This window comes from Lissotriton vulgaris, chromosome 10 (genome assembly GCF_964263255.1).
Source record: "Lissotriton vulgaris chromosome 10, aLisVul1.2, whole genome shotgun sequence".
NCBI classification, from domain to species: Eukaryota; Metazoa; Chordata; class Amphibia; order Caudata; family Salamandridae; genus Lissotriton; species Lissotriton vulgaris.
Genome location: NC_141698.1, coordinates 71,565,740 through 71,589,917, shown reverse-complemented (window position 1 = coordinate 71,589,917; position 24,178 = coordinate 71,565,740). Strand labels below are relative to the sequence as shown.

The following is a 24,178-nucleotide window of genomic DNA, read 5'->3' as shown; positions in this document are numbered from 1 at the left end:
ACAAAAAAATATATTGGTTCTTCAAGTCGAAACGACACAGTCCGAACACATACTGCTGTGATCACTGTAGAAGATTTCCCTTAGCAACCGAAATGGAAGACTGGGAGCTGGTCAGCCAATCAAAAGGCTTCCTTTGCAGGTACAGTTATTAGCCGGTTCAGAAAGCATTTTCGGACTCTCAACCCAGTCCAAGCCCTCAGATCTGCCCTCTACATATCGAAGGAAGTCATTACCTTTTTCAACTGTATCCCAGGGTGTCCTAGTAGGAAGCAGAGTATCTGCATCTAGCCGAAAACACACTCATAAGAACCAAGTTTACAAGGCTATAAAGTCCATCTCGTGTGTTGGTTTGACCAATCACTCTGGGCTAAAGCTCAGTCCCATCCGTTTTGGCTTACATTTGCTTGTTGGCCAAGGGACTATTAGATCTGAACCCCATGGTAACTAATGAATTGCAGCTTTTCCTGTTTTCTGTGCCTCTCCTGTTTCTCTACTGGAGTAGTGGCTGAAAAACACGCTGCTCTTCTTTCCCTTAGTCAGTAGACTACCTCCAGCTGTGCTGAGTGTAAAAGTAAGAGGGATCACCTTTTGAAGTTGTGAAAAATAAAGGTGTGCTGCTAATACTACCCTACTTCAAGGTAGGGGTGGAGTTGAAAAACAAACTAAAAAGGGATAGTGGCTTGTCTTTCAGCAGCGGCAACTGTGCTAATCTTTTCGCCACCAGAAATGAAAATCTGCATTCACTTATGTTTTTTCCGGATCTGCCCTTCCTTGACTTCCAGTGAGGCATGGTTGCCAAACTTGAGGAGTGGTGCCAAAAGCCGTACTGCTCTTTGAGACAATAACAACCTACAATGACCCCACCACCCACTCCCTTCTGTTAAAAGCCCTTACCTGCTGCTCGACCCATAATTCCCATATTTGCTGGTGGCATGGTTGTGGCGGTGAGGGAGTGGGCAGAAGTAAGTAAAAGCAATTGGTACTCGCTAGGTGTGGGCCAGAACATAAAATAGTGGGCATCTCTGGCTACTAAAATCTGTGCAGCTGGTATAACGGAATGTATCTGGAGCCCAGTTGATTTGAATATTGCCATGTTTCATTGTTTAGAAAAGATTGAATGTTTCATTGCAATAAATCCGATTTTAGTCTTACAAAGTTAAACAAAACAATACAGCGGTGCAAGTTGTAAACATGGTTTTCATAGTTTTATTACAACTGGATATATTGGTAATAAAATAATCTCTAACGCTGTTTTGGGTTTGAAGACATATTTTTGCACAGTACTTAAAAATAAATACATTTTCAATTCAATTAAAACGAACATGTTTTTTTTGGGACGCATATTTTTTTACCAGGCACTTCAGAAAAACATATTTTTGTATTTGGAGCAGTTATAAATAATTGAAACCAAGGAATATCTCGTGTGATTTCTCTTGAATACCTTTTCAAGGATAGTTCACCTTAAACACAACTATTATCTTGAGCGAATGAAAACACATTAAATAAGCTAGGAATCTTGGTGTGAGAGAAAATGTGAACCAATCAGAGCATGCATTCCAATTTCTTTCTTACTTACATACGTATACAGTTAATGCCTCACTACTAGAGGCTATGTGAAATTTCACAAGGTATGTTTCTTGCCATGTTGTAGAACTACATATATTTCTCCATTTTCCATTTAAGCCTCCTAATGACAGCATTATTTAGACCTATCATCTGTTTTGAACCATTCTGTCCCCTTACGAAGAGGTGCCAATCTGTCCACAGTACCCTCTATTAACTGCATCAGTTTCAACTGTACTGTATTTTTGACAATGACAAAATGAGAAATTTAACTTTGAACCTTCAACGTGACCTCGTGGGTTTTAATCAATGCTCATTCAATGCCATTAGCATTAGCCAGTGTAAATGATATCAATCGAGTTGATAAATGCATGAAATTGTGCAGATGCGTGAATTAAACAAGTATATATGCAGTAAATAATATAAATGCATGAAAAGGTACACGTTAATTAAAAGCATAAAATTACAGAAACGACATATGAATGCTTCGCGCAGGAAGCCTACCACTTCCCAAACCCAAGTTTCAAACCTAAGCACATTTGCATCACTCTGCAAACCTAGACATTTCAGGAGCTTGCTTAATGCACAATAAAACAATCTTCAGGGAAGTCATCATAAAGATACTAACTAAAAACATTTGATTGCTACTGATAACTAAATACATCAATCGTTGTGTGTTGTCCTTCAAATCCCTTCGACTCAGATATTGTGTTTTCTTCCTAAAATCTCCTAGCTGGAACATGCACCAATGAAAGAGGGTTTGCGCCAGATAGTTTCATGTACACTAAATCCATCACTTGGCTTGTCTACCCAGACCTATTACAGATGAGGGAGGGAATTTATGTGACCACAAGCTATAGAAATACTACAATATAATTTCGAAGTAGTCAAACTTAACCTCATCAGCAAAGTGAACTTGAAGCCCCATTCATTTCGACAGGCATCCTTTATTTACACTTAGATTTCCAGACAAGTTTCGACTTGCTTCGAACGGGTCTGCTATTTTGCATGAAAGCAAGTTTATTCTTATTCCAGTTCTGGAGCTGGACGAGGCAAACATCTGTAAAAATAAATAAAAAATGCATTACCAAAGTAAACGTATATTTGTTAGCATGTATGAAGATTTTTTGTTTTAAAGTTAACATATGATGTCGCATGACTTATTTTGCCTCACGCAGGTGGAATGAGAATCTAATTAACTTTTAACATCCAAAGTGACTGCCTGCTCCCTTTCATTAATATCCTGCAACCCATTTGAGGGCAGTCAAAAACCGCACCCATTTTAGGGCTATCGACAGGGCTGATACATGCCGACCTACCTTGCAAAGGTCAACATTTCCCCCCGATTATTTTACTCCTACCCACTGGGGACCATACTCATTTTTCTGTGTCAATCAAAAGAAAGTTTTAACAGTTACCCTCTCTTCTACATTTAGATATCACACCCACGCCAGTTCATAGGCCCATTCATTCACAGGAGTTGTTCTCCTGTTTTCCATTTTCAAGTGCTCCCTGTTCTCCCAGGGTAGAAATTCACATTGGTGGTCTCATACTAATTAGAGGATGGGCGCCATGATGAAGCATACCACTTATTGGTGGGTGCGGGCTCACGTCCATTACATATTGACTTTCCTCACTATGTTCTCTACATAGGGCCTTATTTGTCTTTGTTTAAGTGATGTAGGAAGATGTGCTCTGACAGCACCTCTCTTCCCTTTGGTTATCCAATAAGTAAAAAAATATATCCTCACTGAAGTTAATAATAGCACATTTACACCAACGGGGCGTTATTTTTGTAAACAATATTTGATATGATATTAATATCAGATATTTGTGTTTACAGTATTCTGAAATCCAAACCTCTGAAAAAGCTTGTAAATTGTTTGATATTGATATGTTTTATAGAGGGCATGAATGCCAATGGCGTCTTGGTGCTGATGTTGACCTACTGACCAATGTGGTCTTTAATAACCAGTATTGCATCTCGATTTAAGAATCGGGAAACAGACCGGTTTTAAGGCATTTTCCGAAGGTCAGAAAATTAGATTGACTTCTCAAATATTCTGGTAGGCTGTTCCAAAGAGGGGCTGTGGTGTAAATGAAGCTTCGACCCCACCCAGTTAGATCTCCTGATACTCTGGACACTGATTGTTCTGGAGTTGGCCGATCTTAATGATCTACTGGGCTTATACCATGTAAGATTTTTCCTTAGATAGTCAGGAGCAACTCTATAAAGGGCCTTGTGGAAGAGACAAAGCCTTAAATGTTACCCTCTTCTTCACCGCTAACCAGTGAAGTTTTTGACACTGACTGGAACTTGGGAATTTTCTTCAGCAGTCGTGCTGCAGCGTTCTGGAGGCAGTGCAGTTTGTGCTGGGACTGCTGATGAATAGCAAAGTATAGTGCACTACAATATTCAAATCCTAATCTTTCATAATAGGAAGAAACATGACGATGTAATATTATTTATAGGTGCGTTATGAAACAGGCTGGCATCAAAGATTATACCCAAATTCTTTTACCGTGGGTACTGGTGTGAGGAGAGGGCCTAAAGTGACTAGGGTTGAGTGTCTGAAAAGTTTCAGCTCTCTGTCCATCATCTCCTTGTGTTTGTTTTGTTTGCTTTTAGTTGGCAGGGTATGCCCAGTCGTGGGTCCCTTGCTCAATTTGCCACTAGATACAAGCTAGCCTAGCTGATGAGGGGTATTACCACAAAACCGGTCCCAGGATGCTTGTTACCAGTCCAGGGAAGACCTGACTTGGCAGTTCGGGCTGGACTGTTCGCATGAGGCACAGGGTCAAGACTGATTTGCATATGGCTGGGTCTGAACTGGGGTGGCAAAGTGAGCTAAAGAACGATGATGGATTAAACCCAGATCTGTGACTAGGGGTGAGTGTCTGAAAAGTTTCAGCGCTCCGTCCATCATCTCTTTGTGTTATTTTGTTCGCCTAAAGTTTGTGGCCACAAAGTTTGGCGCCCTGATGGTGCTTCTTCCCAAAGAGAAGGGCTTCTGTTTTTCATGAATTCAGTATGAGACTGTTGTTACTCATCCATTGGACTATATTGCTCATGCAGTTGTTAAAGCGAAGTGCTGTCTCTTCTGGTAGTTCGAAATGGATGCAATAAGCTGTGCCGCATCTGCATATCCCACGGTGAGCGAAGCCAAAAGACCGAATCAGCTTCATCTAGGGGGCCACATAGATATGAACTAATGTAGGGTTCAATGAAGGGCCCGGAGGAATCTCGCATGGCAAAGTAAAAAAGCTTAGAGACTAAGTCATCCAGAGCCACTGAATGTTCTCTCTGGTAGAGGAAGGAACAGAGCAGTTTCAGAGCGAGGCCTCCAATACCAATCTCTGCCAGTCTTGAGATCAGAATCTCATGATTCCCCTTGCCGAAATCTGCACACAGGTCTAGCAAAATCATGGCAGCTTTTTACCCACTATCCAAAATGTTTCTCACTTGATTTGCCGCCACCACCAAAGGTGGACTCCGTGCTGTGATTCAGCCTGCAGCAGAATTGGCCTGTGTCCAACACTTCATTCTCCTCCACAAATTTGTACAGTAGAAGCAGTTGGGAGGTGGGCGGAAATTCTTTACTTGTCTCTCTAGGATCAAGTGTTGGCTTTTTTAGCAATGGGACAATAGAAGCTTTCTTCCACTCTAGCAGAAAAGCTCCAGATTCCAAAATGGAATTCAGTAACTCAGTGAGAGATGGTGAGATTGTTCCAACAATCTCATGGATTATTTTATTATTTTAGGGGGGCGGGGATCTGAGGGAGCTCCGGATTACGTTTGACCAACAAGTTCAATCACTATTTCCCCCAGAAGTAAGGGACATTTTACCAAGCAGCTTGGTCCAAAAGCTATGTTAAGTTGAATGATGGAACTATTTAGCAAGTTATTCTTAATCTTATCCTTAATCTTGAATTTGTTAAAAAATCACTTTACTTTTTCTTGAAAAAAGACTGCAAGTTGGTCGCAAAACAGCTGACAGGGAGGTAAATTAAGGTTTGAAGGTAAATTAGACAGTGCCTCAACAGTTTTGAACAATTCTATGGTGGAGTTCTTAGCAGCTCGGATTTTTGTGGAGAAATACTTGTTTTCTTCAAAGACAATAATGTTTTTATATTCTTGAATTAGATTGTTGTATTTAATTTTCACCTCAAATTTCTATTACTTCTTCCAGACTTTTTGTTGCCTACGACATTTACGCTTCAGCTCTTTGAGCTGTAAGGAGAACCAGTACACAGATGGTCTACTTTTATAATTCTTAATAGTTTATACTGAGGCATGTTTAGGGATTGCGTTTTCTAACCACTCCGACAATGTCCCTATCGTAAGATTCACATCTATTGTACACTGAGAATGTGATCCCATCAGGGTATCTAACAGATCAGGAATAGAAATGTTGTTCCAAGCTTGGACTCTTTTATGTTGAGTATGTAGATGTGGTTGATCTAGACTAAAATGAACCATTTTGTGGCCCGACCAGGTGTTTGGAAAATTATTATCAAACTTCAGATCTGATTTGTTAGGAAAACGTCAGTTTTAGCAGGTGGCCATCTCTATGGGTGGGGGCTTTAACATGTTGACAGAGATTAAAACTGTTTAAGATATCCAATAAATGCTCTGACTCTTTACTATTGCCACCTTCCAAATGAGAGGTAAAATCCCCTAAAAAGGTAAAATATTCGAACTGCATGAAACAATTCAAGAGTGTCACCCAAGTTATCTAAGAAACTTGCTTTTGAGCCTGGGGACCTCTAAACCACAAAGCCATTAAAATACGTTTGATTCGATAATTTGCACCTAAAGGACATTCCCTGACATCTAATGACTGGAACAGGTTCACATAAAACCTCCAAGTGGTCACTACAGACCACTGCCAGCCCTCCTCCCTGCTTAACAATGCGATCCAATCTTTTAATGGAGTAGCCACTGGGAAGAGCCTCAGTTAAATCAGGGTCTGAGCTATTTTCCACCCAAGTCTCCATCAAGAAGGCTAGGTCAGGGGAACTTTCTTCAACAAGCATGGAAAATTCATGCCTACGTTTCATTAAGGAGCGTGTATTCAGTAATATGCAAATTATTGGTTTACTACTATTAGCCAGAGATTGGCGGGAATGGTGTGCCCACACTTCATCTTTGGGAGATATTCATTTTACTAGGCAAGCCCAAAGACAATGATAGGCGGCAAGGCCCTCACCAAAGTAAAAAAATATCACATATTGCTGGCTTACCCTTGTTAAATTTCAACAGTTGGGATTTGGAATAAATATGAGACATCTTTTGAGCAGGGTTCCCGGCCCCTGGTCCAGTCATGGTGCAGATGGGCTTGCCTTTGGCGCGCCAACTGTGCGTGTCCCACAGCTCATTAAATTCTGAGCTAGGGACAAGGACTTGACCGCCAACCAAAAAGGTATCTGAAGAGCCCCATCGGCACAAAACATAGGCAGGTGCATGAACAAGCACTCTTAAAAATGAAATTCCCCCTGTGCTGCCCCCTAAGTGCAAACAGGATTTAAAATTGTTAGAACATTTTAAAAGGACCCAGTTATAGGAGAAATAGCAGCAATTATGACCACAGCAGGTTCAGTGCAGTCACTGTGCGTTTGTGGAGTTGTTCTGATAATCCAAAATGGCGTCTGAAGAGCATCACTGGCACTGAACACGGCCAGGAGCACAAACAGGCACCCCTAAAAATGTAATTCCCTCTATGCTGCCCCTAAAGTGCTTAAGTGCAAACAGGATTTAAAACTGTAAGACATTTTTTGAAGCACACCATTTTAGCAGAAATTACGACCACAACAGGGTCAGTGTAGTCACTGTAGGTTTGTGGAGTGTGTGTTTAATAATCCCTTAAACTAGTCATCAAATGCCCAAAAACTCTGACCTGAAGAGAGGAGGCGGCCCATCTTTTAATCTGGTTAGTATAAAGCACATGCAGTCTCTACTTTAATACAGCTAGGTTATCCCAACAACTTCAATGATTTTAAAAAGCCAGACAAGTATACCTGGAAAGTTTTTAATTATGACAAGTTTGCATTAGGACTTAAGCCCATTTTAATAGTGCGTGCACCTTCCCAGAAACAAATCATTAGTAACCTTCTGTCCGTTTCCTGATCTTATACATGTAGGTATTTGTGCATGCAAACAATAACACATTTCTGACACTGACCTGCAGAAAGAACATTCTATTACCATTTTTATTCACAAGCGGTGCTCTTTTACAAATAAAATAAATGTGGCGGTGTAGCGGTCTATTTACCATGAGATCTTGTAATCCCAAGGGATCTTGTGCCTTTCTGTATTTTTAAAGCAAACAAAAAAGTGATTGAATTAAACCCCACCACTGTGAATTACTTGTGCTGCATCCCAATCCAGTGGTTTTGCCCACTATTCCACCTCAGATTAGACTCAGCCATATGCAAACAAGCATTGATCCTGCTTGAGTTGGAACAATACAACCAAAACTACCAAGCCAGGTCCTATATAACCAGAACACAAGCAACTTAAGACCAGTTTCACCCTATGTGGGGCTCTTCAGTCGGTTGCAGCTTGGTTCCATTGACAAAGTGAGTACAGGACACCTGTCTGGGTTTACCGGTTGCAGTTGGGACTTCGCCTCGAAGTAAACAAAAAAAGCGATAGCTGGGTTCGTGGGGGGGCTTAAATTAATCTCAGACACTGGTAATTAATCAGGCCGCATCCCAGTCAATCATTTTAGTTGCCTGCAATGCCACCTCAGATTAGAGCCAGCCATATGGAAATCATCCTTGATACTGCTCGAATAGATACAGTCCAGTCTGAACTGCCAAGTTGGTCCTATATTTCTAGTCACAGGCTATGGCATATGCCCTAAAGATACTGGGGTGTCCCACTAGCTTTTTAGATAATCCTGCTGTCACTAGCCTTTTCAGTGGGCCATGGGTACGCAGGGGTTACTCAGCCAAACCGTGGTGTTTGAGGCCTTTTACTCCTGATGTCCCGGGGCCTGACCTACTATGGATCCTGAGCAACTGGGCCATGTGAAACCTTCTGCACTTGACCATTAGTAGTAGCTGTGGACAAGTAGTCAAAGGGTCCCTCACGGTGGGGGAGATGTCAATGCAGATTAATGAACATGACTCAGAACTAGAAAAGCAATCAGCAGAATCAATAACTGTGTCCAGTCAAATACTTATTTTATGCTAAAAATATGTGTTTTATTTCTAACTACATATTCTTTCTTTAAATTTCTTTTTATTAACAGTAAGAATCAACATCACAAGGCATATCTCAGTACATTCTTCTTTTCATCGCAAAACAATAATTTCCAGTTACATGTGTACACCGGCATATTATTTGGTAACTGGTATCATGTCAACATCTGTTCAACCTGAGCTGGTATTACTGGGAACTCTACATATTCAAAGTCAGATTACAACATTTATAGACAGCAGCACATTTACCCCTTCAGGTCGGGGTTCCCTGGCATATCCCTGTCCACCAGCTCCTCACAATGTAATTGGGGTTATTTTCCATTCACTGGTGCCTGCATCCAGGAATGCTCACGAGCAGGCCTTAACTCAAGAGTCCACTCCTACTCTTATGAAATAGTCACGTCTTGGCACCACAGTGCTTTTAGCAGCGAGTCACCCCCATGTCCTGCTAGGCCCGTTACCAGTTTTTCTCACTCCAGCAAAGAGGAAGTGTGCAGCATTTCAGCAGATGCCCCGTCCATGGGCACTCGAAGGCTTTCAGTCCATCTGTCACAGCATGAGAGACTTCGAAGCTGATAATCCCACAACCCAGGTGTAGGAAGCTGGCTCTGCATATACTATAACAAAGTAAGGGATAGTGCACACAAAGTCTAGTGGACCCCCAGAGGCTTCACGGAAGCTAAAGTAGATAATATGTTACTCTCTTTTGTGGTAGTGTGGTTGAGCAGTTACTCCAGTATTGGAACTTTCAGTAATTCACATGCTTGAATTATTCCCCGTCGTCATGATGGGAGTCCCCGGTACTTAAAACAGTTGTAATAGACTTCGTAGAAGTAATAGTACACTAATAAGTATAGACTAGAAAGGCCTAGGCCTCTTAGTTTATTAACCTATCATGGTCATTATTAAAGAAGAACCAAAGTTCTGCCTCAACCAATGAGCATCAGTCACCCTCTAGAACCCTCCAGAGAGAATGTAAGCACCTCCAATTTTCTACTGCACGTTGTTCTAAGGGAGTCTCCTCTGAGCTCTGCTAAGTTTTCTCTTCTAAAGGACATTTTCAGGATTTCCTGTCAGGAAAGTACTTTAATTTGATTATATTGATATTAATAGAGTGGATATATATACATATTTGTTGGTGGATTGCTAAATCTGACTGGACTATGGCTGATAAGGCTAAGAAGGCTCTCTTTAGATAATGGGCCGCTTGTTTGAAGAAAAGGCTTTATGTAGAGGACCCTCATAAAGACTGCATTTATTGTTTTTACCAGTCTCATAAGGCTAAAGATTGTAAGATTTGTCGTACATTTTCTAACAAAACCCTGAGGGATCGAGAAGGACGTCTTTTGATCTGGCTTCAAAAATTAAAAACTAGGTCTGACCCTGTATCAAACTCGGAGAGTGCGCAGTCAACCGCTCAAAAATTTCTAAAATCTCTTCAAAAAGGGTCAGGGACTCTTTGCAGTCAGAACCTGTCAAGAAATGTGCCAAGAAGTCCTCTATCGAATCTTCCTCTGAGCGCAGTAAAGGCTCTCACAAAAAAGAGAAGCTACCTTAGACTGTTTCTGAGCGAAATACACCTCCAGCTCAATGTAAATTAACATTCAAAAGACCCGCTTCTGACAAACCATCAGTGAGCTCTCATGTGAGGGAGTGTGTTTCAACGATTTTGTCGACGAGAGGCGGCACTGTAGGCACGTCGACAACTTGTTCTATGGCTCGTTCATTGTCAATGACATCCTTGACATCGGTGACGCAGGTTCCAATTTCGTCGACCATTCCTAAGGAGAAGGGCTCATTGCCAGCGAAGCACTTGTCGTCGGTGATGAAGTAGATGTTAGCGGGGGCGTGGCTTAGGCGCCAATGTAGCTGGAAGCGGGACTCCAGAGCTCCTCCGCTCTCGCCTCGCTCCGCAGCATATCCTGACCCCCGGCTCGGACCTCGGAACCCCAGACACGCATGGGAAGGTCTGGAGAGCCCTGGGCATAACTTTGGAGGCCCTGGAACCCCCGTAGCTACCAGAAACAAACTTTGTTCCACACCGAGGAGCTCCCGGAGTCATGGGCACCGAAAATGGCGGCCGCGATCCCTGCCCGCTACGCCTGACGACGTGATCCTGCAGGCGGCGGGGAGCACAGGAGAGCAGAGACGACCGCCCGCACTGCAGCAGGAGCCCCCCGGTGCTGGTGGGGGCGGAGGGCTTCACCCGGCGAAGCGGCGTCTGTGGAGCTCGGCGACCGATGCCGCAGCAGGCTGCCTGACCCCAAGATGGCGGCCCCATTGTAACGAAGCCGGACGGGGCTCTGTCGGCAGCGTGACCGGGCTGAAGGGTGGCTCCGCCTGCTACTGTGGCGGAGACCCTGTTGCCCCGTGCCCTGGGAGGACCAGCGAAAGCATTGTCGGCGGCCCAGAGGTGAGGGACCCCTAGGTGGAACGCCCGGTGTGGCGTGCGGCCAAAATGGCGGCTGCTGCCCGTAACTGCGTGGCCTGACGGCGGAGCGCTGGTGGAGCCGGCGCACCCAGGAGGGAGCAGGAAGCATCGCCCACATCGCGGCAGTGGCCCAGGCGCCCGGGGCCGCCCTGGTGATCTCGGAGGCTGTCGAGCCCGAGGCCTCGCTGAGTGGGGGGGCCGCCTCGCAACTGGAGGGAAGACGCCTGCCTTCACCACAGGTCGGTGATGAGCGGTGAGCGGCCTTGAGCAAGGAAGGCACACGGAGGAGCAGGAGGGGTGCCGAGGCTGTCAGCGGCGTGAGCTGGCCTCCGGACCTGAGGCGACGAACTGTTGGGCGCCCGCGCGCCGGGGGTTGGCCTGGGCCCAGCACCTGGAGGGGCCGAAACAATAACCCTGCAACGTCCCGGAGAGGGAGGCGCTCGCTCCGCGCTTGGAGGGAGGACCCCTGGGGGGACCCCCCTGACCTAGTGAGGTGGGGGCCTGCCCCTTGGGGATACGGATGAGCTGGTGCGCTGCCAAGTAAAAAGAGGGGAGGCACGGAGGTGCTGAGGACCTTCGACGACGCCGGAGCGGGGGTCTGAGGTGTACTGGATCGCTGGAGGCCGCGACAGACGCATACCAATCTTGGCCCTCGGCAGCATGGTGCGGGGAGGCAGGAAGAAGGGCTTCGACGCACTGAAGCTAGATGACCCAGGCCATCTCGTGGAGGAGGACGCGCCGGCTACTGGCTAGGGGGCTCGACGTGCTCACGAGATCCCTCACTGAGTGACATTATGCAGGCGATCGTGGCGTCGCGGGAAGCTATTGAAAAGCGTATGGACGCCATTGGTTCGGACCTGTCCCTCCTGAATGACGACCACAGGAAATTGAAGGAGCGAGTGGCGACCTCGGAGGTGACCCTGAAGGACTTGCCTGGAGACGTGGCTACACTGAGAGCATCATTGGCGGAGGTGGCGCAGAAGGTCCGAGTACTGGAGCTCAGAGCCGAGGACAGCGAAGGGCGCTCTAGGCGTAATAACCTCCGCCTCGTGGGAGTACCAGAAAAAGTGGAGGGCCAGGATGCGGTCTCCTACTTGGAGGGATGGCTGCGGTCTGAGGTGGCTCCAGAAGGACTTTCCCCGTTCTTTGCCCTAGAGCGCGCCCACAGAGTCCCAGCGCGGCCGCCCAAGCCTGGTGACCCGCCGCGCCCGATAGTGATGCGCCTCCTACACTTCAGAGACCGGGACTGTATCCTCCAGAGGGCCAGGAACCTGCCGGATCTACGGATTGACAACAGCAAGGTCATGGTCTTCCCAGACTTCACGAGAGATGTACAAAAGCAACGGGCCTCTTTCACGGCGGTCAAGCGGAAATTGAGGTCTTTGCAGCTGTCATATGCTATGTTGTTCCCGACCCGGTCGAGGGTCATCGCTGGAGGTCACACTCACTTTTTTCTCACGCCGCAGGAGGCCTGGAGCTGGCTGGACACTAGGGGGGAGTCAAGCACGGATGCCCCCTGACGACCTCGCCTAGGAGGCGCTCTGCAGAAACTACGCCGATGCGGAGATCTGGATCCCCGTCGGGATGGCAGCAAGAAAGAGCTAAGGCGGTGCTGGCGGTAGTGGCCATCAGCCAGGGAGACGCCAGTCCTTCCAGCAGTGCTTCAAAGCTGTCATAGAATAGTGCTCTTAGCCGTGGCTTCAGTAGTGTACAGGATCTTTCGGAGCCGGACCTACCGGTGGTGACTCCTCAAACAGCGGACGGAATCCTTAGCTGATGCTGCCTGAGCAGTTCTGGACACGTTTACAAGGTACTGGGTTGTGAGTTGAGGCAGCCTCCAGACGCTGAACGCTGTGATGAACATGCCTCCTGAGTCTTGACACTGAAGTGGGAGGGGGGGGACGAGCCATGGGGGGGAGCCTCCTGACTGTTCCAGGGGGAGGGGGTGGGGGCGGGGGGCTTCGGGCCTGCCTGAGTCGGCCTACTGGCCACCCTAGCCCTCTTCCGTTAAGATACACTTGCTTTACTAGAGTTTGGATGGGGATTCCACGTTGGTTGTCTGTCCGGGGGAGTGGGAGTTGGGGGGGTTTTCTTGGTTTGGTTGGGGGGGGGCTGGGGATGGGTCCTGGGCGTGTCGGGGAGGTCGCTGCGAAGATGTCTGAAGCACGATGGGTACTGCAATGGGACCCGACCTAGGCTACAAATGTCTCACGTTGAACGTGAGAGGGATGCACACTATGCACAGACGCCACAAGATTCACTCCTATTTGGTTAGACGGGGCATTCACTTCGTCTTCCTCCAGGAAACACACCTGTTAGCTAAGGAGGGGACGGCACTGCAAAGAAGATGGAGAGGGCAGGTCTTTCATACTGGCTACTCTGCATATGCTAGGGGGGTGGCTATCTGGGTGCGGGCGGGAGTTCCATTCCAATGTACACAGCAACTAATTGATCCAGAGGGAAGGTATATTATGGTGCGAGGCAAGCTAGATCGGAGGGACCTGACATTGGGTTGTATATACGCCCCGAATGTGGAACGAATGGCCTTTCTCTCTTTGCTGTCCAACAGGCTGGCCCCTTTCTTGGTAGAACCCTTGCTCCTCAGAGGAGACTTTAATAGTGTTACTGACACTGCGCTGGATAGATCGCACCCCCCCCCTACCGAATGCACCGGCTGGCAGACTGGCGCTTGCGCGTTCCGCTTGGCAATCCCAATGGAATCTGGTTGACTCGTGCAGAGCTGGCCATCCATTAGATAGAGACTACTCGTTCTTTTCCGCTCTTCATGACCTGCACGTCCGCATAGATGCCTTCCTGTGTTCCCAGGACGTGCATGCGGAGGTGTGCCACAGTGAGTATCTTACACGCACAATCTCCGATCATAACCCGCTCCTTTTGCAGCTGCGCTGGTCGCAGTGCCGCCCCCGAGTCCCTGCCTGGAAGCTGCGCCCGGAGGCGCTGGATGATCAGCTCTTCCGCACCACGATTGCCTCGAACATCGAGGAATACTTTCAGGTCAATGCGGGCACTGCGGGCTCAGCCACAATTGAATGGGACGCCTTTAAAATAGTAGTGCGGGGGCAATGCATCGCGACGGCGTCGGGTGTCAGGAAGACCCTGTTGGCTGACATTACGCGGGAGGACGAGAAACTCCGGGTTCTGGAGAGAGCGCGGCCCGAGTGTCCAGACACCCATGAGGCCCTACTGGAGGCGCGGGAACTAGTGGCGGCAACGGTGGAGCGACTACGGTGCTTCGATTACAGAGCCTACCTCACCCGGGCACACTCGGAGCGTGATAAGACGGGAGCTCTCTTGGCCTGGCTGGCCGATCCGGCACGTCGGAGCTCGGTCATCCTCGAGCTCAGAGACCACTCGGGTGCGGCGCGGTTTGACCAGCAGGGGATTAATGAGATTTTCTATGATTACTACACGGAGCTTTACCGTAGCAGGGTCCTGCCGTCGGAGGACGCATTCCGGGGTTTCCTGGAGGGACTAGACTTGCCGGAGCTGGCGGAAGAAGACGCAAAGCTGCTCGGGGGCAAAATTGAAGAGAGGGAGGTGAGGGTCGCCATCAAGACCATGGCGAGAAATAAGACGCTGGGCTCCGACGGCCTCCCTACGGAATTCTATCTCACCTACACTGATCTCCTTGCACCCCGCCTAACGTGGCTTTATAATGAGGCGAGGCGGCTGGGCTGCCTGCCGGTGACCACCGGTGAGGCGCTCATCGTCCCGCTATTGAAACCGGGCAAACAGCCGTGGGACAGGGCGGCGTATCGGCCACTGTCCATGCTCAATCTGGACTACAAGATCTTGAGTAAGATCCTAGCGACGCGGTTACTCCCTCATATGTCCACGCTGATCCACGCGGACCAATCCGGGTTTATCCCGACCCGCAACACGGCGCTTAATATACGACGACTCCTACATGTCTTGGAAGCTGACACCTACGACGGTGAGGAAGCGGCGGTGTTCGCAGTCGACATGGAGAAGGCCTTTGACAGCCTGGAATGGCCGTACCTTTTCCAGGTCATGCGCACGCTGGGTCTGGGCGAGGGTTTCGTGGACTGGACGTCGTTACTCTACCGAAACGCCACAGCGAGGGTCAGGACTGGCAGAATAATCTGAGATGTGTGTGGTGGGCAGGGGCACCCGCCAGGGATGCCCTCTCTCCCCCCTTTTATTTGCCATAGCGGTCGAACCCCTAGCGGCGCGAGCCAGGCAGGGACAGGCGTATCAGGGGCTGGACGTCTACGGACAAGTATACCACATCGCCTTGTACGCCGACGACCTGCTGATGTTCTTAGCGGACTCGGCAGCATCCCTGCGTGGGGCTAAGTCCCTCCTGCAATCTTTGAGCAGGGTGTCGGGCCTCCGGGTGAACTGGTCGAAGTCCTACTTGTTCCCGGCCCGACCGCGCAGACTTTGCTACCAGTCTGCGGAGGGAGTGACATGGGAGGAAAGGAGTCTTCGCTACCTAGGCACCTCGATCTTTCACGATCAGGCAGATATTCTTGAGGGCAATATCGGGTCAGCAATATGGCTCACCAAGGTGAACTTTGACTTCTGGAGCACGCTCCCATTGTCGCTGATGGGTAGAGTGGCGCTCCTTAAAATGGTGACCCTGCCGCGGCTGCTTTATTTCTTCAGGACCCTCCCGATCTGGATTCCGGTGAGCTACTTCCGGAAGCTGAGGTCGATGGTGATCGGCTTTCTATGGGGGGCGGGCAGACGCAGGGTGGCACACGGCACACTTCTCTGTCCTAGAGCAGAAGGAGGGCTAGCGGTGCCAGACTATGAACTATACTACCTGGCGGCCCAGCTGCAATGGCTGACACAGTGGGTCGCGAGAGCCAGGAAGGAGGGGGACGGATCGGGAAGCCGGCGGGACTGGTTCAGGTATTAGCCCGGATTGTCCTGGGGCTTCTGATGGGAGAGTTCCACCTCACCCAGGAATTTGCGACGGCATGGAAATGCTGGAACAGATACCGACAGAGGGGCCACATTACAGTCCCATATGCACCTGAGATCCCGCTGAAGCTATGCGGGGCACTCCCACATGGGGGCTCATGGAGCCGACTAGAGAGCTGGGGGCAGCAGGAGTTGGAATCCATGGGGGACCTATACGAGGAACGGAGTGCTGCTGCCTTTCGACCTCTTGCGGGACCGCTTTGAACTGGCGGGGGGGACTTCCTCCTCCATGCCGCGCTGACAACGGCGATCCGCAAACACTGGAGGACGGGCATGTCGGAACCGCCGCTTTCGCTGGGCTGCCAATACGTAGTGATGATGGCGGGGACGGTCAAGGCTGTCACGTGCCTATATAGACGCATGGTCTCGGAGACTATCACCCCACTCCTATCTCTGAAAGCGAAATGGGAGGCCGACTTGGTGACGGAGATTCCTGAGGAGGCATGGTCTAGCATAGTGGAACGGGCCCGGAACGGGACGCGAAACGCTAGGTTCCAGCTGGTGCACTTCTACGTCTTGCACAGGGCCTACCTGACCCCTGACAAATTGCATACATATTTCCCGTCCCACCCGGCGACCTGCCCGCGATGTCCGGCGGACGTGGCGGACTTCCAGCACATGTTTTGGTCCTGCCCGCAGTTATGTTCCTTTTGGCAGGAGGTAGTGGATATTCTGGGGGAGATCACGGAAAGGGACCTGCAACTCAGCATGGCACACTGCATCCTACACTGGTTCCCACACACATCAAAGAACAAAATCACTAGCAAGTTTCTGGACCTAGGACTACTCTTAGCGAAGCGGGCCATAACATCCCAATGGAAATCAAGTAGGGGCCCCACTATAGAGGGTTGGAAGGCTGAGCTACACAAATGGGCCCGATGTGAGGGGGAGCTCCGCATGCAGGCCGCGCTCAGGGCGGGCAATGACGCAGCTCTGGAAAGGGCCAGGGCGTGGGAGCGGCTGGTCCTTGACCTCCAACTCTTAGACCTAGATGATGAAGACTCCCCGCGCATAGCCCTGCTCCGGCGGTGTAGCCGCCTGTGGTGGTGATGACCTGACCTCCACCTCTTGTTCCCCTGCTTCCTACGTGATGACTATCAGACTTAGTTGTTTAATCCTGATGATCTGCCTCGGGTCCGGGTTTGTAGAGCGAAATGTAGACTCGCATTAGTGGTACTCTGACACGCCTGGGGGGGTGGGGAGCAGGGGAGGGGGTGAGATGAGGAGGGGGAGAAGGTAGGACGGAGGGGGGGGGTTGGGGGAGTTGGGCAAGGGGGTGGGATTTGTTCGGGGAGGGGGACGGAGTTTGGTTGGGACTGTGGTAACATTGCAAACGAGGGGGAGAATGTGGGGTCTGAAAAGCGGCCTTGCCATCTCCCAGACAACAGGATGTTGCTGTTTCCTATGACATCCTCCAGCACGGACCTTTCTTCACGATTACGCCGCTCAACCTCCGGGGTGTGAGCTAAATGGCTGTGTGAGGGAAGCACTGGAGAACTATATGTACAATGATTAATAACTGGTATGGCGCATACAATCTGTCATAAATACTTGTTCTTGCTGCAATAAAAATATATTTACCAAAAAATGAAGTAGATGTTAGCACCGTCGTTGAGTAAAGTACCGTCGACGAAGTGATCGTTGCCGGCGGAGATGTAGACGAGACTACAGCAGTTGACGATGGTGTCGTCGAGCATGCTACTGTCGATGACATCATCGTCGAAGAGCCGTCGACGAAGGAGAAATCACCAGCATCAATGAGAGCCCTACCAGTGACGAAACTGCAACTGTTGACGAAGTCATCGTCGTCGACAACATCACCGTCAACAGCTGAAGCGAAAACGTTGGAAGTGAAGACAATTGTGTCTATGAAGAAAATGTCACCGAAAAAAACATAAGAAGTGGAAATTACACCAGAGCACACCTCGCCCAGTAGAATGACACCTCTATTACCAACTCATCTCACGGAAGGGACAAGATAGTTGTCCGTTTGGGGATGCTTATAGCCCATTGGAATTGCACGTTAACTGTCAACCATATGATGACGAGGAGGATAATAACCAGTACTATGATAATGCCTATTTCATGCAGCCTTCACCAGGACATCAACAGTCATATGAGGGAATGGTTATGATGCCCTCCGGATTGCTATCGGATTTGCAGTTCATGCTACAAGATTACAGGCAACGCTTTCCACCATCAGGGCCAGCCAATAGAGCTCTGCCATCTCAGGGGACATCACCTGTATGACTAAATACTCTTGCTGTATTATCGGTCCCGAGAACTCCACAAGCTGTTCCTCTCCAGGAACCGGCCTCTTCAGATGAGGAGGGGGAATTGCATGATACAGCCTCGGAATGGGACGATTACAGAATGTCATCACCTGCCTCACAAACCCCCCTTCCGGTAGATTCCCCACCAGAGGATATTGGGGGATTTAACAACTTGTTGAAACGTGCAGCAAAAGGATTTGCTATACCTATGCCATCCAAACAAGCTGACTGCTTTTTATACAATTTAAAGAACCTTTTTGAAATTCAGTCAGAGCTATTCCCATAATAGACTACGTCTGGGATGAAGGTATTAGAATCATGAAAAACCCAGCCTCGGTACCAGCGGTACTGCCACATCTTGATAAAAAGTATAAAACCATAGATGACGCCCCAGCATGCCTCACAGGTCACCCAAAACTAGACTTGGTGATAGTGCATGCCACACAACGATGCTCCAAGAATCTTGCGCGCCTTTATCTGTACCCCAGACAGAGAGGTAGATGTCTGGATTCCACTGTGAGGAAAAGTGTTCTTCTGATCGGCATCATTTGTACCGAGACTCCATTGCTTTTTCATTGCCATCTCGTGTGAAACACTTCCACACAACCCACATGGTTGTTTCTGCTGATGCCTGAGGAAAATCTAACTAACACGACAACAGCCATCTTACAGCCTGCATTTCTGCCCAGGAACTGTCGCACACCCACCACCCCTGTTCTTGCAGTTCAACAGAAAGCCATGAGACACTCACACTCCTCTGTAAATGATTTGTTTTCCATCGTCTGCTCCCAGCCTGGTAAACATCCTTGACACCGTGATCAGGTTATCTGGACAATGGTCTGACTGCTGGGCCTTGATCAGGGTGATTGAACAATGACCTGAAAGACTGAGCCTTGATCAAGGCGAGTGAACAATAACAGCCAAAAGACTGAGATGAAAAAGTATAAAAGGCTTGTAAGCTGCGGAGTAAAGCAGCAGCCTCCTCTGTCTTGTTTCTGTCGAACTAGGGACTCTGTTCCATAGCCTGGTCTATTTGAATAAATCTGGGTTCCTCCTGCAGACGAAGGCTCCTGTGTCTCCTTTTACTACGTATGAAGGGTATGGAAGGCTTGGACGGTTCCCCCGTCGCCGAGACCCAGTAAGTGGGTTAATCCGGTTCTTCAAATGGCGCCTGAACAGGGACTCCACGAGCACGAAGGTCAGGCCCGGTGGATGTGAGGAGGTGCACGGAGAGACTCCCACGGAGGTACCCTACCCGAGGGATTCTTGCAATCCGGTAAGCCGAACGACTCGCCCACTGTTCCTCCCCACCTGGTCTGGGCCACATGACCGTGTTCTCGCTGGAGTCCCCAAGCAAATAATTTCTGGAGCAGGACACAGCCCTACGTCTGCAGAAGAGAACTACCCCTGTAAGGTAAGGGTGGACTGATCACCCACCAAGTCTGTATAATTCTGTTATTGACTTTCGCAAAAGCCAAGCTGTTATTGACTTTTGCCAAAGCCAAGCAAGCGAGGTGAGTTTTTAAAACCAGCTGGTGTCTGTTCTGTATGATTCTGCTGTTATTGACTTTTGCAAAAGCCAAGCAAGCGAGGTGAGTTTCAAAACACGCTGGTGTCTGGTATCTGTTTTCAAGCATGCCAGTCAGCAGTAAGTTCAAGAGATTATGTTGTTGTATGTGTACGCAGGACTCCCAGCTGGAGGCGGCTTGTCCCCTTCCTCCAGAAGGGACCGCTGGCCATACGATGTATGTTAAACATGGCCTTTCTGCCATAATGTTATCCTCATTCTGTGTAAAATATACGAATCAAAGTAACACGGAATTACAGTGGTCACTTTATGTCTCCTTTAATTCCCAAGTTCTCGCCAACCTAGAGGAACAATTAATGAAAAGAAAAACGCGCCCGTCTATGTTTTAATCTGTCCGATTTTGGAGGAAAGAGATAGGGCAGAGAGCTAGAAAGCAGAAGGCTCAAGAAAGAAAACAATAACGTATGTCAATGGCCGACCACGCCAGAGAAAATTTACAAAATCAAATGACAAAATCAATAGAAATAGCTGATGGGGAGCATGGAGCCCGGGTACAAAAATGTTATCCAGCTCGTGAGGAGAAAGGAAAGGGCCAAATGGAAGGGGGAGAAGAAGGCGATTCCTTGCTTGATACCATGCTAGAAAGCCCTCCTGCATATGCCCCAATGTACCCTGCCCTGACGCCTCACACCCCGCATGTCCCCCCGCCACAGCCCACTCCTGCCCCCACTGCCCCTCTTACTGTTCTCCGTGTCACACCATCCCTCCTGATTTTTCCTATGACACGGACCTCGCCCGCTAACCCTGTCTTCGCTGTGGGAATGACAACAAATCTCCATCCGACCAACCCCTGCGGTTTTACCCCTACACGCCCTTTTTCTGCTTCCCCGTGGTCTACAGTGAAGCATGATTTATATAAATTGTTGAATTTTCACCGACTGGCCTCCTTGCGCTCTGCAGTCAGCTTTTTGTCCCTTCGAGAAAATGACCTACAGAGGCAACAGTGTGAATGTTGGATAAATAACTGGAATATTTATGCCTTTAAAGAAATATGGTCCACCTTTTCCCAGAGGACTATTATGGAACAGACCACCTGGGCTGAATACATGTGTACCCTGGTCATGCAAAGATTTGAGAATGCGCTTATACAGATACCCACCGGATTAATGGACCTTAGGTCGCAAATAAAAAGAGGCGATGTTCAGGGAGAGGGGATGTTTGGCACTATGCCTGCTTTAATGGCTTACCGTGACATGACCGCTTTTCCCAACACCCCTCTAGAAACAGCTATTCCAATGAGAGCGGCGGCCCCGGTCTTTGTTAACGCACTTACCGATGCCCAAAATAATGGCAGAGGGGCTGTTGAGGCACACTGACGCAGGCTTTGGGTTCATGTTCCTTGGAAAAGGTCAGAAATAATGCAGTCAAAAGGACAATTACCGGATCCCCAGAAGAATCCGGCTGCCTTTTACAGAGAATTAGGTCAGATTATATCTGCAGGTACTCTCGTTCTTGAGGATATAGATTTACTTTTTGGTACAGTTGTCCCCACTGAAATTTGCGACAAAATTCGACATACTGACCATGAAGTAGCGTTGGGAGGTAAATGGGCTGACCTAGAGGCTATGGAAGAAGCAAGGGTAGGAGGGACTAAACCAGAAGCTGCCATTCTTTCTGTGCCCGGTAAAATAATGACGTTTATGTAAACACTTTTGCCGGAAAGTGTCATTAACTGGGATCAAATAAACGCATGTAGGCAGCGAAAAGATGAGAATGTGGCTGACTTCTTTACCTGTTTTGAGACAGAATACAAGGGACATAGTGGTTTGGATCCCCGGACCCCAGGTTCTGGCCCAGTATTTTTTGATAAGTTTGTCAGCAACTTGCTTACTGAGATCTCCGCCTGGCTTAAGAAAGTTGAAAGTACGTGGTCTGCCCAAACTATATAACGAGAATAGGGAGAATGAAGATAGAGTCAAGGAAAGTAAGAAGGTTGGGGATCTTAAGACTAAGGCTCTTCTGCAGCAGGCTTACCCTTCCCGAGGTCCCGATGCCCGCGGGAATTTCAGACCTCAACCCTAACCCCCTCTGAGGCCTCGCCAGTCTACCCCCTCCAGCCCTCAACGTATGGGAGCCCTCCAAACAGGTCAGTGTGCTTATTGTAAGGGGTACGGCCATTGGATAGATGAGTGTCCTGAGTTAGCTGAAAACATCCGTTCAGGGAAGACTCGGCCTCGCGCTCCCAGGGAGGGGAGGCCGACTAGGTATCATGGCCCGCCCCATCCACAGGATAAAGAACGTGGCCCAGGGATGCCGCTCCCATCCGGCAGCGCCCAGCCAATAGGTTTGAAGGGTATGAAGCAACACAGACTTATTACAATGATGATTATGATGAAGTTGATGAGACAGGGTCCTACCAAGCATTGGACAGCCAGGAAAGAGGTAATACCAGAGTGCAAATTCCAGTGGATCAAAGGGGCCCGTATGTTCAAATGTCAGTTGTGGGGAACAATCAGAATTTTCTTTTGGATACTGGGGCCACCAGGTCTTCTATTGCACGTCTGTCAGTACCGGAGGCACCCCTTTTCTGGCAATATGAATGTCTCCATGGGTTTTGCAGGAACACCTGTGACCAGCCCTGTCTCTGATCCCCTTCCTCTCGATATTGGCCCTGCACATGTTGATGCTCCCTTGGTCCTTACTACAGGTTGAAGTGAAAACTTGTTAGGCATGGATTTACTGAAAGCTCTGTATGCGACCATATCATGTAGTCCCCAAGGTGTATCCCTAACAATTTGCCCCAACGCAGCTTCCTATATGTATCTATCAGGTCCCCTCCCACCAGAGTTCCAGTCTTTACCTTCCTCCCTCTGGGCATCATCAGACACTGATGTAGGGTGTCTCAACATATCCCCTCATGTGGTACGCATCCAGCCAGGTGCACTTCTCCCCCGCCTCCGGCAGTATCGACTGCCTGCAGAAGGAGAAATGGCCCTTTTAACAATAATACCTGAATTAATGGACAAGGGCGTAGTGGAGGAGACACGTGGCAATATCTGTAACAGTCCCATTATTCCCGTTCTTAAAAAGACCAATGGAGATGCTCTCTCCCCAAAAATATACAGATTTGTGATTGACCGGAGAGCCCTTAACAAAATAACAATCTCCCAATATCCTGTTGTCTCCGACATTACAGCCCTCTTAACGATGGTCCCTTCTGGCACCACGCACTTTTCTGTCATAGACCTGAAGAATGCTTTTTTTCAGCATTCCTATACATCCTGACAGCAGACATTGTTTTGGTTTCTCCCTTGGTGGGCGGAGCTTTAGATTCTGCAGCGCCCCTCAAGGTTTCACCGAGAGCCCCAGGATCTATAGTCAAGCCCTAAAAGGTTAACTAGATTCTTTGAACTCCCTGATAATTCCACACTATTACAATATGTAGATGACCTCCTCATTACTGCAAATTCTGCCCCAGCATGTAAAGAAGCTACTCTCTGTTACGCCAACTTGCCCTCCATAATCACAAAATGTCTTTAAAAAACTTCAGTTTTGTCAAGAGAAGGTGACCTATTTAGGTCATCTCCTCTCGAAGGAGGGAAGGCAGCTCACCGCCGATCGTGTAGCCATTATCAATGCTATGACGGCCCCACGAACACAAAAGCAGGTGCGAGCCTTCATAGGCCTAACTTCATATTGTAGACAGGGGATTTCCAATTTTTCGGCCATGGTCAAACCTCTTTTTGCCCTCACCACTAAAGACATATCAGACAGTTCCTCTCCATGGACTAGAGAGCATGCACAGGCCTTCCAAGATTTAAAAAAGGCTCTGTGTACTGCTCCAGTCCTCGGTACTTCTGATTATAACAAACAATTTTTTCATTTTGTACATGAGACAGGCGGCTGAGCATGCGCTGTCTTGACCCAGATGTTCGGAGGTCACCATCGGCCATGTGCCTATTTTTCAGCCACCTTAGATCCTGTTGCAAGGGCTCTACCAGGATGCCTACGGGCGGCCGCCCTCATGGTCCGTCAAAGTGCGGGGATCGTCATGAACTCCCCCCTGACTCTGATGGTCCCCCATTCTGTAGATACCCTCCTTAACCACATTGCTGCTTGAGATATTCCTCTCCTGTGCTGGGCCCTAATAAAAACGGGTGTGGTCATGAGCACTGTACTGCATGACGAGCTGAGCTCGTCATGAGC

The 24,178-nt window shown here is 48.5% G+C and overlaps 1 protein-coding gene across 1 annotated transcript in view; it reads right to left on the bottom strand.

Moving 5' to 3' along the window:
- Window positions 1-290: 290 nt before the first annotated feature.
- Window positions 291-24,178, bottom strand: part of MEIOB (meiosis specific with OB-fold) — a 546,591-nt gene continuing 522,703 nt past the window's right edge. The window contains exon 12 of the mRNA XM_086939725.1: window positions 291-2,623. Within this exon, the coding sequence (XP_086795851.1) occupies window positions 2,492-2,623 (132 nt within the window). The 3' untranslated portion in view covers window positions 291-2,491. The remainder of the gene's footprint in view (window positions 2,624-24,178) is intronic.